Genomic DNA, 15,213 nt, shown 5'->3' with positions numbered 1-15,213 from the left:
AGTTATTAAAACTATTATGTTTAGAAATGTGTTGAAAAAATTTGCTCTCCGTTAAAAGAAATTGGGAGAAAAAAATAAACAAGCGGTCTAAAAATTCAGGGGGGGCTAATAAATCTGACTTCAACTGTAAGTGGTAATTTGTTTCTTTTGTAATTTGATAAAAGATGATATAATACATACATGAATATATATAAAGGTTTTTATGTTTAAAATAAACTCTATATAATAAAAAAAAGGATTTAAATTGCTGATGACCTTTTAATGCATCACAACAGTCTTGTGAAAAGGGTCTATTGTGTTTTAATAATGTCTACACCTTAAGTAATACCAATCAAGGTGTTCAAAAGAGTGATGAACACCTTTATTAGTTGGATCAGCTGTGTTTGATCAGAGTTGGAGCAAACCTGTGCAGAGCTGCGGCCCTCCAGGAATTGAGTTTGAGACCTACAGTATGGTCAACACACCCTAAACCCAACCCTAAACCAACCTCTTACAGTAACCTGTTGTGTTGTAATTATGTCTACACCCACCCCAAATCTAAACCTACACCTACAGATATGAATAAAAAATATTTATTGTTGTACTGTGTCACAAAAATGACATTATATGTATGTCAACATTCTTATTATTGCCAAAGCTGTAACATTAATCAACCTACTCGCAATGTAAGTCCCTTTCACTTGGAAGCCTGAATCTAGTGGTCTAAATCTAGCGTGGCCAATAATAATATATTGTTTGGATATTATTGCATTGTTTTAGGCCTGATGAAACTGACCAATCAGATCTTGAAGTGGGTTTGATGACCTATGACAGCCGAATACATTTGTATAACTTAAGTCCAGCTCTGTCTCGCCCTCACATGATGGTCATCACTGACTGTGAGGAGCTGGAGCTTCCTGTGCTGGACAGGCTTCTGGTGCCGCTGAAAGACTGCAGACACATAATTGAGAGGTTCTGACACAGCGTTTGTTCTACTCAAATAATTGTTTTTAATATAAATGGCAAAAGGTTAACAATGGTATCCTTCTTTTTAACAGAGTTCTAAGCGAAATTGCACTTTTCGACCCTGAATTGGAAGACAGAAGCATCTCGCAAGAGCTTCCTGTTTCTGCAGGATTGAAGATTCTTCAGGCAAGAGAATTAAACACATGCACATGCCTTCACTTGGAAAATCGATGTCCATGCAGCAAAAGTTTTATTATTTATTAATCCCTTACATGTCGTTTTAATAGGCTGCCGGGTCTCCTGGAAAGTTATTGATCTTTCATTCTTCAGCTGTTTCTGAAGGAGCAAATCAGAAAAGCTCATCCGGTTTCCTCAGCTCTAGCAAAGCGAAGGTGAAATAAAAAAACAAATATTTTTACCATAAAATTGTCCATGAATTAGATTTGAGGTATATCCAATGCTGAATTTCACAGAAAAAACGGGAAAATTGCATTGTAGAGAATTTAAATAATGTAGATCGCATTGATGTTTACAATTGAAGGCAAAACTTTTTCAACAGAGCAAGGACATTCCTATTTCTTTTCTTCTATGAAGTCATTTCTTTTAGTATGGTTGGAATAAAACCGTTTCTTTAAGTGATTTAAAAAGTCAATATTATTATTTTAAAGGTCAACATTACTCACTTTAGGCTGCATACTACTATATTGCAAAATAATTTGTGAAAAATATTGTGTACTTTCATCATAGCAAAGACAAAAGAAATTAGTTATTAAAATTAGTGTTTAAAAAAATCTCTGTTGTATGTTTAAAAGAAAATCTCTTTTCTTCAGAAAAAGAACTTTTACAAAATACAGAACATATATAACAAATATATATATATATATATATATATATATATATATATATATATATATATATATATATATATATATATACTTTTTCACATTTTTTAATTTCATTCATAAATAAATTGGTTAAAAATATAAAATTTATACCAGCTCAGTCATGTGGAGAGAATTCTGTTGGAAAACTGTTCTAAGGTTTCTACAGAGGAAAGGGCACTATTTGCTGAAGAATGTGTGGGGAAAAAAAGCTGCTAATCACTATCATGATTTTTGGGATTTTCATAAATTAACCTTCTACTGGAAATAGATCACAATACATTTAGACGCTTCATATTTAGGTAATATAAATTTAGATGGATGCATTAATAAAGACAAGAAATTGCTATTTATTCCTCTGGCAGCTAGTAAAAAAGTAATTACAAAAAATGGTTAAAATTAGAGTCACCTTCAGTTGAAGAATGGATTAAAAGATGGATAAAGTTTCATTTCATAATGAAATACTCTTTCTAATTAGGAGTAAATGGATTGAGTATGTTTCACTAATATTCCCTGATTTTTCCTGAATTGTAACTTTTAAATTGAAAATTATGGCAATCTTCTAAAGGATTTGTACGTTTGTTTGTTTATTTATTTATTTATTTATTTATTTATTTATTTATGCTTACTTATTTGCATGTATGTTTGTACTTTCATTTTAATTAGTTTAGTTTTACTTTCCAAAATGAATCCTTATTTCACTTTACAAGTTTACAATAATAACAAAGCTTGTTAACAAGTTTTTAATCATTAATGAAGGAATTATAATGCTTCATTTACAAGTAGCAGAGTATATACATCTACTGTATAGGCTGTTTCTGTCCATTCGCATTCCATCCCTTTGTGCCCCTTGGTGGTACAAGGTAAGGCGTTAATGCTCATTTTAAAGCATCACCCACTGTAGCTCACCATGTTTTACTGTTTATAGTTGTTGTTAAAAGGAAGAAAATACAGAGCATATGCAAGGTCTGTAAGTCTCTTTCTGTATGAGAGATTAAGTTATATATGCATTTTCTTTTGGAAACTCAAAAAAAATATATATTATATATATATATATATATATATATATATATATATATATATATATATATATATATATATATATATATATATATATATATATAGTGTTTTAGAATAGAAAAAGGATTGAAAATATAAAAAATGTTAGTATAAATCAATCAACAACTTTAAAAACATTTGTAATCGTCAAACCCAAACACTGAGTTAAAGATTCTTCACCAATTGTGTCCTGCAATTTTGCTTATTTTACAGTATTTTGTGTTATATATTTATAAGATGCTTTGTAATATAAGTCAATGCACATTTTGTATGATAAAATTCTGAAATGAACATTTTTTTCTATTTCATATTAGTCCATCTTTCAAGGACCAGATTCTTCAACCTCGTTGGTCAAAGAGTGTGTCAGTCAAGGCTGCTGCGTGCATATCTTTGTGTTCTCTCATCAAGAAGTGGGTGGAGCTTGGCCAGGGCACATCCCTTTTCTTACAGGCGGTGGACTCTTCTGCTACCGCAGTCTACAGGTAATAAATTCCTTTTTACTGCACTTTATAGACATCAACTACACCTTAAAGACCTGTGAGATGAAGCTTGTTTGAAAACCTTAGAGCCCAATTACTCTAAAAGTTATGCACAGTTTTGAAATTTTGAAACAGCCCTATGGTTGCCTCGAGAATTACCCTGGAATTTCATAATGGTTGGTTATTGCTGAAAATCTCTGCTGCTTATATAAGGTTTTCGTATGGATATCCTATTAGCAGAAAGAGCTACAAAGTTTTCCTTCTTACACCATCACTATAGTCCCCCTGAGCAAGCCACTTTACAGGACTGTGTGCTGCTAAAAGAAGACTGCCCCTGCAATTAGAGAACTGTATTGGCTCAAAAGTATCTGCTCCATGACAAGTAACTACATAACGAAGATTAAGGATTACTGGAAATGTGTCCAATCAAGCTCTTTGCTATGTTAATAGTACAGTATATAGTATTTAAAATAGTTATACTCTGGTCATCATTACAGTTCCTGTTTAATCTGAGATGGCTTCTACTGTACGTATACTGTTACTCGTGAGAACTGTAAGAGGAGTGTCTGCTGTATTTAAAGCAGATGGAATATAGCCAAACTGCATCATTTCACAATAGATTTTTCAGTGTGCTTTTTCATTACAGTCAGAGATGGAACAGGAGCGCTTCCAAGCTGATCTGAGCAGATGTGTGAACATGCAGATGGGCTTCAAAGTTCAGCTCAGAGTTTTCATCAGTAAAGGTATTTAAATGAGCTTTTAAAAGTATCCAGTTTTTTAAGACAGAGTGATTAAGAAGTACTAAGTACATGTAATTTAAAAGAATACAAAAATAAATGCACAAAATAAAGTAAATACAATGCACACAAAAATAAAAATGGCATGATGCATTCACCTGGTTGTTGTTACAATGCCATATGTCCTTTCTTTTTTTAGAACATAAAAGGATATATATATATATATATATATATATATATATATATATATATATATATATATATATATATATATATATATATATATATATATATATATATATAATTTTTTTTTTATTTTATTTTTTTATGCCCAGATCATAGTCTATAAAACAAAAGTATAAAGCAACCAGCAATAGCTAAAATAGATAGTTCACTAAAATGAAAGTTTTGTCTTTTACTTCTGTTCCTCTTAAAGTCTTAAATTTAACTTGGTGAAACCTGCAGAAACTGTGAATATTGTAAAGCAACCTATAGAAAATAATTATTTAAATGAGAGATTTGTGTAGGGTGCTCATATATGCTGAGCACTTTACAAGCCATATTCAATTTAAAACATCATGCAATGAGTCAAGTATATAGTAATTTGACAGTATTTGAATGAGCAGCAATTGAATTAATTGCAGGAATGCTGGATGTTATTCATAAATACTGCATCTGTTGGACATTTTCACGGCTCGATCACTGTCTCTCTGCAGAGATGCACATATCTGGTTGCTATGGCTCCATCATCGCCGGTTCTGACTCCTGCTGTGTTGCCATGGCAGCACTTGACTGGCGCACAGCTCTAGCATTTGAATTTACTCACAACAAATCTTTGGATGAAGCGAGGGGTGTAGCCATTCAGGTTGGATTAATGTGATGTCACTTGATGTATGGATTGATATATAGTCATAACCATAGGGTTTATATGGGTTGTTCAGCTGATTTTTGTCATTGTGTTTCATAGTTTGTGCTGTCATACAGTAACTCCGCTGGAGAGAAAAGGACTCGGATACACACTGTTATTTTGTCCGCTTCCCATCAGCTGCTCGACACCTTCAGAAGCAGCCAGGCCGAGACGCTCCTCACATTCTACTGCAAGAAAAGTATAAAAACTCTGCATGATATACAATAATGCAGTGCTTAATTTGAAAATGAACAATTTGCGTAACAAAACCAGGAAATAAAGTCACCGTGATCGACGTCCACCACACAATTTAAGTTTTCTTGGAACATAACATCATTAAAAGGTGATAGCGGAAAAAAACTAAACAAAATCTACAAAACATAACTGTTATGAAACATCACTTTTCAGTTTACTAACACTACTGATATTCAATTCACTATTACGTGCGAAGCGGAAAAAAAAAATCTTCAAGATAAGCTCACAGTTACCTCTTCCATCAAGTTTTGTGGCTGACTTGAGATCGCTTTGCTTCAGTCTCCCGCTATCCTGATATAGGGACACAGTTCCATCTTCTTGATATCGCTTTTGATTAGGCTCATTATCAGATTTACTAGTGGCTTTAAAAAATTTAAATATGCTTGACTGCCTATTTGCCATTTTTGAAATGCAAATATTATTTAGTATGTTACTATGGCATTGTGTAAATGTAAAAAAGCTGATTGGATGAAAATATTGTTGAGGGCTTATAGTTAAATGTGCCGTCTGCTTTAACTTGGGCATGGTGATTAGCTTTATGTGTGTGCGCGTGCACACAATCCACACAGCGTTGCTCTGTTTTTCACCTGCACTCATTCACATTCTCTCTCTTACACTCATACACATGCAGATATTCACCACGCACAAGTTAATGCCGAATCAATTACAATAAATACCGGAACGCAAAAGATGAAAATCTGACTTTTTCCGAAAAAGAATCCAGCTCAAATTAAGCACTGCAATAATGCCTACATTATTTTTAAATCTGTCCCCATTTACCTTATAAATATGATTTAATATATAAATTACAGTTCACAAGTTAAAGATATTTTTTTTAAAAATTAAGTTTACTCAAATATATTTAGCAGCACAACTTTTTTCAATGTTAATAATAAGAAGAAATTGTTATTGAGCATCAAATCATTATCATTATTTTATCAGGTCATTTCTGAAGGATCGTGTGCCACTAAAGACGGTAATAATGATAGTTCAAAAATTAAGCTCACAAGTTAAACTTAATAAGAGCAACCGTAAAGATGTTTCCACATTTTTTATGTTTTACTCAAACATATTTAGCATCACAACTGTTTTCAATCTTAATAATAATAAGAAATTGTTACTGAGCATCAAATCAAATCATTATCATTATTTTTATCAGGTCATTTCTGAAGGATCGTGTCACACTAAAGACTGAATAATGATAGTATAAAAATTATGTTTATTAAAAGCAACAGTAAAGATATTTACATTTTTTCTAACATTTACCCTAAATATATTTAGCAGCACAATTGTTTTCAGAGTTATTAAGCATCAGATGATTATCATTATTTTATCAGTTCATTTCTGATGGATCGTGTGAGACTAAAGACTGGAATAATGATCGTTCAAAAGTTAAGTTCACAAGTTAGCAGCATAACTGTTTTCAACGTTAATAATAATAAGAAGAAATTGAAACTGAGCATCAAAAAAGATCATTAGAAATAAGATAATTTCGGAAGGATTGTGTGAGACTAAAGACTGGAATAAGGATAGTTCACAAATTAAACTTATTAAAAGCAACAGTAAAGATATTTAAAAAGTTTTTATGGTTTACTCAAACATTTAGCAGCACAACTGTTTTCAGAGTTAATAATAAAAATAATAAGAAGAAATTGTATTGAGCTTCAAATCAGAACATTGTCATTATTATTATGAGATTATTTCTGAAGGATTGTGTGTCACTAAAGACTGGAATAATTATAGTTCACAAGTTACATTTATTAAAAGCAACAGTAAAGATATTTACAATTTATTAACGTTTTACTTAAATATATTTAGATGTTTAACTATTTTTAACGTTAATAATAAGAAGAAGATATTGTATTGAGCATCAAATCAGATCATTATTTTTATCAGTTCATTTCTGAGGGATTGTGTGAAATAAATACTGGAATAACAATATTGACAACTCTGTGTTGTCATCACAGAAATATCTTTACAGTTATTTTAAATTATAAGAATTTTTCAGATTTTATGCTTTTTTTCAGGTGAATTTCGGTTAATTGCAGTTATTGTAACTACAACTATAGACAATTAAATGTGTTTGTTATATGAAATAAATGTTAAGTAAAATAAAATAATATATAATTCTATAAAACATTTTATTTCAGATAATTCTCAAGGTAATAATATTCATTATAAATTAGCGTATGTACTGCAATAACTAAAAATAATACATATATAGACACTAAAAGGTCAAATTAAAAAAACATTTAAAGTATTTAAATGAAAAAAAAAAGAAAATTAAAAAAAAGAAAACAACCAAATTAATAAAGCTGAAACTAAAATGTAGATTGAAATTAAAAATAAAAACTCTTCAAATTGTTCAAAATTTAGCACTGACAAATATAACGCGTTTATGAGGCTGTATGAATAAATCTTTCCAACCCCCAAAAATGAGCTACATATTAAACAGTAATTTGAACAGTGCTGCTTTATATTATATAATATGAAAACAAATGCTTTTATAATTAGCAGTTTTTCATTATTTTTTGTTTTTATTGCACAGAGCCCCATCTTTATGTTTTATTTTATTTTAACTTATGTCTGTGTGTGAGTCAGTGTATTCTTTAGCACTGGAGAGTTCACTTCAGTCTCTGCGTGAGGAGTTACAGACGGAGGTTACTGAGATGTTGACTTGCTTCAGGAAACACAGCTGCTCTACCTCTGCATCCCCAGGACAGGTCAGTTTTTAATATATATCTCTTTTTAATGAGGAGCTTCTGTAAGTTTTATAAGTTACTGGACCAGCACACACTTTTGGACATCCAAATACTCTGGAGATTTATTATAGAGTAACAGATTGAGCTATCATTTTAAACCCTGCTCGAGCTGCTTTCTGTCCAATTAATTTTTAATTGCTTTAATGATTGGCCACCTTTTTTTTACATTGTCTAGACAAGCCCACTTAGATTAGTTAATAGGGAATTGTGTCATTAGAGCATATTCAGATGTCTTTGGCATGTAATAGTTTCTGGTAATGTCTGGAAAAGGATTAATAATAAGTAATTTTTAGGAAAATTACAGATGTGCTAATATATTGCTTCTTTAGCCTTTTCGTTTTATTATTCATTAGCCATATTAACTATGCAGGCACAGATAGTATTACTGTGAAGTAGAAGACTAGCAGGGATGGGCAAAAATACATTGAAATGTATTTTAAAATGAAATACCAAATACTTCAATTTTACGTGTATCAAAATAAACTATAAAATACGGCAGCCACAAATGTATCAAAATAAAATAGTATATTTTCTATTGTGAAAATACTGCAAAATAGTTTTACAAGGGAGCATAACATTTCTTTGCAAACCTTCAATCATTAGGCATATCGATCAATCCCTTCACCATTAAACTGACTTCTCTTTCATTTTAGCATAAACTTTGTGCAATTTTGATAAAGAAAGTCCTGTCTTGACGATGATCTCTTTGATCACTGTAAACACCATAAAATGCAGACAATGAGTTGGAATACAGTACTAAATCTCTTTATTGTGTTTCCATCCATTGAATGGCCAGTAAAATTGCAACAATTTCTTAAAAGTCTTACATTTTAAAAGGGTGATATATGAAGAGATTATTATTATTTTTTTTGCTCAATAAATGCAGTCTTCATATACATCCTGCTGCTGCCGTGTCTCATGTAGTGTATATACTTATACATCTCTTTATTAACTACACTATACAGATCATCTGGCATTTGAAACAGCCAATGAGGTAGTGTAGGAATTGCCACTGTAGGACTTATTTGTATGTTGTTTGTCTTTATTTTCTTGGCATCTACATTAGCAATTCATAAAACTAAAACTTTTCAGTTCTTCTTTTGTCTGGAAGAGTCCCAGTTTACTCCTTAGTGAATACCAGTACACTATCTTTAAGTGTTTTATATTTCTAAACATCCACTGCATTTCTACCTGCAGCACTTAGACTGAGAATGATTATAAATGATCCACATCCTGTTCTTAAGGACTGATATTTTTTCCATCTCCTTTTATAAGCAAATATGCTGATGCCAAGTTGTACACTATACCGCCATTATATGACTAGTCTTAGCATTGTGCAGTATACTAATTTCATTCAAATATACCCATGCCATTTGTCTGGTTTTTTTTTTTTTTTCATAATTTCCATCCACACTCCAGGCAGTGACAAACCTATTAATGAATTTTCTGTTCTAATCTCAAGCCTAGACAAATAACAGAAAGAATGAATCAGAGGCCGCATTGTTATTATGTCATCATGCAGACTTTCTTATAAAATTGAAAAAATACAAAAATACAAGACTCTAAAGTATTTTGATACAAAAATATTAGGCCATTTTCATAAACTCTATCAAATACAAGCTACAAAATACTGTTTTGTATTCAAAATATGTATTTGAGGACTAGCATTACTGAGAAAAGTATTTTCTTGTTTGTTTACTGAACAAATTGTTGCTAAATAAAAAATAAATCAATTACAAAGATAGCTGCAAGCAGCAATAAGCGGGCTTCAAGCATTTTAAGACCATAGGGTTGTTTTTTATTTAAGAAGTCTGTTACTGCTTTAATAATGAAACAAATTATTTTAGCCAGTTACTGTGAATTGCTTTAAAAAAATGCCAGCGCAGTGGGTAGCGATGTCACCTCACAGCAAGAAGGTCGCTGGTTCAAGCCTCGACTGGGTCAGTTGGCGTTTCTGTGTGGAGTTTGCATGTTCTCCCCGTGTTCGTGTGGGTTTTCTCCGCTACTCCATTCTGCCCCACTTGTGCTATATGTGAAATGTGTAAGCTAAATTGTCCGTAGTGTATGTGTGAGAATAAGGGTGTATGGGTGTTTCCCAGTGATGGGTTGCAGCTGCAAGGACATCTGCTGCATAAAACATATGCTGGATAGGTTGGCGGTTCATTCCCCTGTGGCAATACCAGATTAATAAAGAGATAAAGCCAAAAGAAAATAAAAATTTAGTCATCTTATAGTGCCACCTATGGGCAGAACGCATAAACATTTTGAAAGCTTTTCTGCAATCACTCTTTTCTGCATGTCCACACCAAGTTTCAAGAAGTTGAGCAAGCTTAGTAGCGGATTTCTTTCAAATTTCTTAAAGACCTCAAGGACTATGAGTTGAACATCCCCATTGAGTTTTGTTTCTATTGGCCTCCATTAACCCTGTCTAATAGGTGCTCAAAATTCATTAGCTGGTATTGTCCATGCTTTTTTGAGGTACACTTACATCTTCATGGACCTTCAGATCAGACCAGTGATCCCTCACGGGGTCTTAAAAGTCTTAAATGTCTTTTTTTAATTATATTAGAGCAGCAAGTATTAAATTCATATGATCTTGGCATTAATTTTCATGAGGAGCTGTTTACTCGTGTTTCATTTTAAAGTGAAGCGAAGGCATAATTTCAGTGCTGCAAGCTAATAGCATTAGTTATCTGTTATGACAAATCAAAGAGTGCGAAAACTTCCTAATAAAATGACTTTGCCTCTTTTATTCTTTTAAATCATTAAAGACTATTTCATAGGAGGTGCACTGGAATATGTAGTGAATCAAGCAAAACAGCATAGATCAGTCTAGTGATTTGAGAATCACAATCATGCATACCAAGTAAAACATTTTTGGTACAAATCCCTGTCCTGTTAAACGCCTACTGAGAATTTATGCTAAGTGAATTCTGTTTCATCTGAATAAAGGAGTATTGAAAGGCATTCTTTCCCTCTCCCTCTGTTTCCATCAGCTGGTGTTGCCTCAGTTTCTGAAAGCTGTACCTGTCTACATCAACAGTCTGCGCAAGAGTGAAGTGCTGCTGCCTGGGCTGCGTAGCTCTGTTCATCAGCGTCTACAACTGCGCAGCCTCATTGTCTCCATGGACACGCTGAGCACTGCTTCTCAGTTCTACCCACTTATTCTGCCCCTGGTGAGACACACACACACACACACATCTAGAACATTTTGTTCATCCAAATTACTCACTAATAGGAGACCGTTTCCTTGTCTGTAAAAATTTGTAATTTTCAGTCGGACTGTTATGCACATGGTGGGATTTCGAGATGCCACATTCTTCACTACTCTAGCAATGAATGCATCAATTATACTCCCGTTTCTCTCTCTATTTATAGCATTTTATTTCTTTGCTTATTATTTCATGATCTCTGACAGCAGAGAGTGTTCTAATTAGGAATGCACTGATTATTAGATACTTATTTTTTAGGAGATTAACAATTTTGGAAGTGTGTATTTGAGTGTTCATCAAGTGATTATTTTCTTACATTTTAATGAACTTTTTCACGGTGGCACAGTGGATGGCATGATCGCCCTAAAGCAAGAAGGTTGCTGGTTAGAGCCTTGGTTGCGTCAGCTGCCATTTCTGTGTGGAGTTTGCATGTTCTCTCCACGTTGCGTGGGTTTCCTCCGGGTGCTCCAGTTTCCCCCACAAGTCCAAAGACATGCGCTATAGGTGAATTGGGTACGCTAAAATTGTCCGTAGTGTATGAATAAATAAACTTTGTCTTCATCTTTTGGTCACGGTGATCCGTTGAAACATTTTAATCAGACATAGTTTTATAATTTAACAGTTTTTGCTGGATTTTGCGAGTCTAACGTTTTTTTGACATACAATTTTAATTTGTGTATATTCAGAACAAAACACATGAATTAAAGCAAATAATGGCATAATTTATTTTAGGTCACAAAAATCCTGGAGGTACTGATTTAAAAATACTGTTAAGTGTACTCAAACCTTGCAGAGATACAGTGGGTACGAAAAATATTCAGACCCCTTTAAGTTTTTCACTCTTTGTTATATTGCAGCCATTTGCTAAAATAATAAATTTTTTTCTTCTTCATTTATGTGCACACAGTACCCCATATTGACAGAAAAACACAGAATTGTTGCCATTTTTGCAGATTTATTAAAAAAGAAACACTATAATATCACATGTTGCTAAGTGTTCAGACCCTTTGCTCTGTATTTAGTAGAAGCATCCTTTTGATCTAATGCCGAGTTCAGACTGCATGATTTTAGCAACAAAATGACAAATGCCTGAAATCACAGGTTAATCTGTGCTCGTTCACATAAGTAACAATCACACAGTGTGAACTGTCAAAGACGCAATCTAAGAGAATTGCTAACTGCTAACGACCTGTCGGCGATTCAAATCATGCAGTGTGAAATCTGTTCTGATTGAAAATAACATCAGCGATTACCTACAGCCAATGAGAAAGCAGCATCCACAGGTATGGGTGACTGCAGGACAGCGGGAAATTAGGGGAGAAGTTAAAAGAGCTTTGTTTATTCGGACCCAAGAAATGGAGGAAATACTAGTTAAAATTTGGCAGAAGCACCTGTGTCTGTTTGACGTGTCATCTGAGCAATACCACAACTGAAAGAAAAAAAAATAAGGGGAAAGGTGAGCAAAATAAGTACATTTTCTACCCCACTAAAGGCTTCTTTCTCATTTTGTAGTTAATAACAAAAGATATACTGCGTGACCTTGCATTGTTTCCATGTCACTTCTCGTGTGTGTTTGATTGTGTGACATAGTTTGGACGAAGTTGTCAGAGATTCTTCCTATTGTAAAGTCATGCAGTGTAAAACCCCTGTCGCCAATCCATCTTGCAGTGTAAACACAGCACCGACAGAACGCTACCCCAGATAGTCATGCAGTGTGAATACACCTATGATACAACTACTTTGAAAATTGTTCCGTCTGAACTCAGCATAATACAGCCATGAGTCTTTATGGGAACGATGAAACAAGTTTTTCACACCTGGATTTAGGGATCCTCTACCTTTCCTCCTTGCAGATTCTCTCCAGTTCTAGTAGGTTGGACGATACTGTAAGCATTGGTGGACAGCCATTATTAGTTCTCTCCAGATATGCTCAATCGGGTTTAAGTCAGGGCTTTGCCTGTGCCAAAAATGAAAATGGACCCTCTCCACTTGTTTAAAAATGCTATACATTTCTATTTTTTTGTTAAAAACACTAAGACGCTGACTTTCACAATAAGGGAAAAAAATGCTATATTAATTTGTTACCAACATTCTTTGAAATATCTTCTTTCAAACTAAACTTCAAAAACATTTTATCACAAAAAATAAGGAGAATTTAATCACTGGTTATGTCTTTTTGGCAAAAAAATAAAATCAAACTTACTTTTAATGACATTAAATTTCACAGTGTGTATCTTATGGAAACAGGGTCCTTTACTATACTAAAGCCATTACTAGATAATTTACTATAGTCCCCTAGTGTGAAACATCTCTATAATAAATGGCCTTGTTGAAATTGATTTGGAGCTTTGTGCCACAAAAGTTTGTGCTAAGACAGCAAGGAAAAAGTCACATTTCAAGTCCAAAGTAAACTTCCAGCTAAAATATTGATGCTTTCTGTGGTGACGGGATGATGACGCTAGTGTCTGTGTGTTTACACTTCTCACCCCTGCAGTCTGTCTCGGCTGATAATGCCAACATGCCATCATTAGGGGAAGCCGTGCGCTGCTCTGCCTCCAGTCTGGATCCAGGGGGTCTGTATCTGATCTGCTGCCCACTGGCGTTGCTCCTCTGGGTGGGCAGCTGTGCACCTCCTCATGCACTTCTGCAACTTTTCAACACCAACTCCTTCTCCTACCTCACATCTGGAGAGGTGAGACAAGGACACATTGAGCAGGCGTTCGCATTTACATTTGTTCATTTAGCAGACTTCCTTAAGTCACTGACAAATGAGAGCGATACAAATAGAAGGAGTTCAGCTTTGGGCTGCATGCATATTTAATCGCAAATATTAAAATCTGTCCCCGTTTGTGGAGGAAGATGATCTCTTTGAATAATTGCACATTTTGTGCTATGACAAGTAAACTGACAAACGTTACTGTTTAGTTCCCTAAATAAACACGTTCATTTTATTTAATATCATTTATTTACTTAATACACAAATAAATACAACAATAGTTGACCACTGTGATGTACAATGAGACTAAAAGAATACCAACTAGATTAAAAAAAAAACAAAACACTGAAATAAAGAGACAAGTGTTCATAATGAGTTAACCGCAAGACTAAGTGGATGCGATTGTAACTTTACATTTAAAATCATTTAAAGAAGATCTCACAGATATAGGAAGACTGAGCCAAGCCCAGTTAAATGAACCGTTGTCTGCTGTCGGCATGAGGGTTTTTTATCAGGACCCCAACAAGTGGCGCTACAAGAGCAAGCTCCAGATTGGTTGTGTTGTGAATGTCCGCTAAAGTTCAGATTTTTCAACTCGACCAATTAGTGCGAAACGCGCGGTATATGCGAAAAAAGCTCAGTTTACGCCACATCATTTATACCACTTCATCCGCACGTATTGCACCGCAGGATGTCTATTTGCAACTTTGCATTGACTTAACATGTAAATCACTCATGCTTGACGCTTCTTCCGTGTCTGGTGTAAACGCAGCACAACACTTTATTCTCTGAGTACTAAGAGTTTTTTGGAGCACTATCACATCTTGTGTATTGCCTCATCTTGAAGAATTACTGAATGCCTCAATTGTAAGTCACTTTGGACAAAACCGTTTGCGGAATGACTAAATGTAATGTAAATGAAGGTAAAGAATTTTGCAAGAATTCAAGTATTTTTAAGGGGAATGTTTGTACAGCATTTCCCGCAGTACACACTTGTGATCAAATATTATTGTTCTGATTGTTTATTTCTGTGACTGTGCTTTAGTTATGTAAATGTTTTGTTTGTTCACTGTAGATCAAGCTTCCGGTGCTTGAGACGTCTCTCTCCATCAACACCAGAACTCTCATTCACTCTCTGCAGTCTTCAGCAGCTGTTACTCTTCAGGTGAACCACTTGCAGAACATTTTCCTTCACAGATTGACAGCGTGTGGACAGTTCATTTTGTGCTAAAAATATTATAACTGCTAAAATTCACATTA

At 33.8% G+C, this 15,213-nt stretch overlaps 1 protein-coding gene across 3 annotated transcripts in view; it reads left to right on the top strand.

The window, feature by feature from the left end:
* Window positions 1–15,213, top strand: part of si:dkey-13n15.2 — a 31,461-nt gene that overhangs the window by 15,165 nt on the left and 1,083 nt on the right. For 2 of the 3 annotated variants that reach the window (XM_087253382.1, XM_087253381.1), the window contains exons 10-20: window positions 760–951; window positions 1,038–1,131; window positions 1,233–1,337; window positions 3,200–3,367; window positions 4,011–4,107; window positions 4,818–4,966; window positions 5,069–5,207; window positions 7,865–7,986; window positions 11,022–11,201; window positions 13,732–13,929; window positions 15,029–15,118. In XM_087253382.1, the coding sequence (XP_087109508.1) occupies window positions 760–951; window positions 1,038–1,131; window positions 1,233–1,337; window positions 3,200–3,367; window positions 4,011–4,107; window positions 4,818–4,966; window positions 5,069–5,207; window positions 7,865–7,986; window positions 11,022–11,201; window positions 13,732–13,929; window positions 15,029–15,118 (1,534 nt within the window). The remainder of the gene's footprint in view (window positions 1–759; window positions 952–1,037; window positions 1,132–1,232; window positions 1,338–3,199; window positions 3,368–4,010; window positions 4,108–4,817; window positions 4,967–5,068; window positions 5,208–7,864; window positions 7,987–11,021; window positions 11,202–13,731; window positions 13,930–15,028; window positions 15,119–15,213) is intronic. The other variant, XR_015491119.1, reaches the window with a different exon arrangement.

This window comes from Danio rerio, chromosome 5, assembly GCF_052040795.2.
Source record: "Danio rerio strain M-AB ecotype USA chromosome 5, GRCz13ab, whole genome shotgun sequence".
NCBI lineage: Eukaryota > Metazoa > Chordata > Actinopteri > Cypriniformes > Danionidae > Danio > Danio rerio.
The sequence above is the reverse complement of the archived record's forward strand: the minus strand, read 5'-3'. Positions and strand labels throughout refer to the sequence as shown.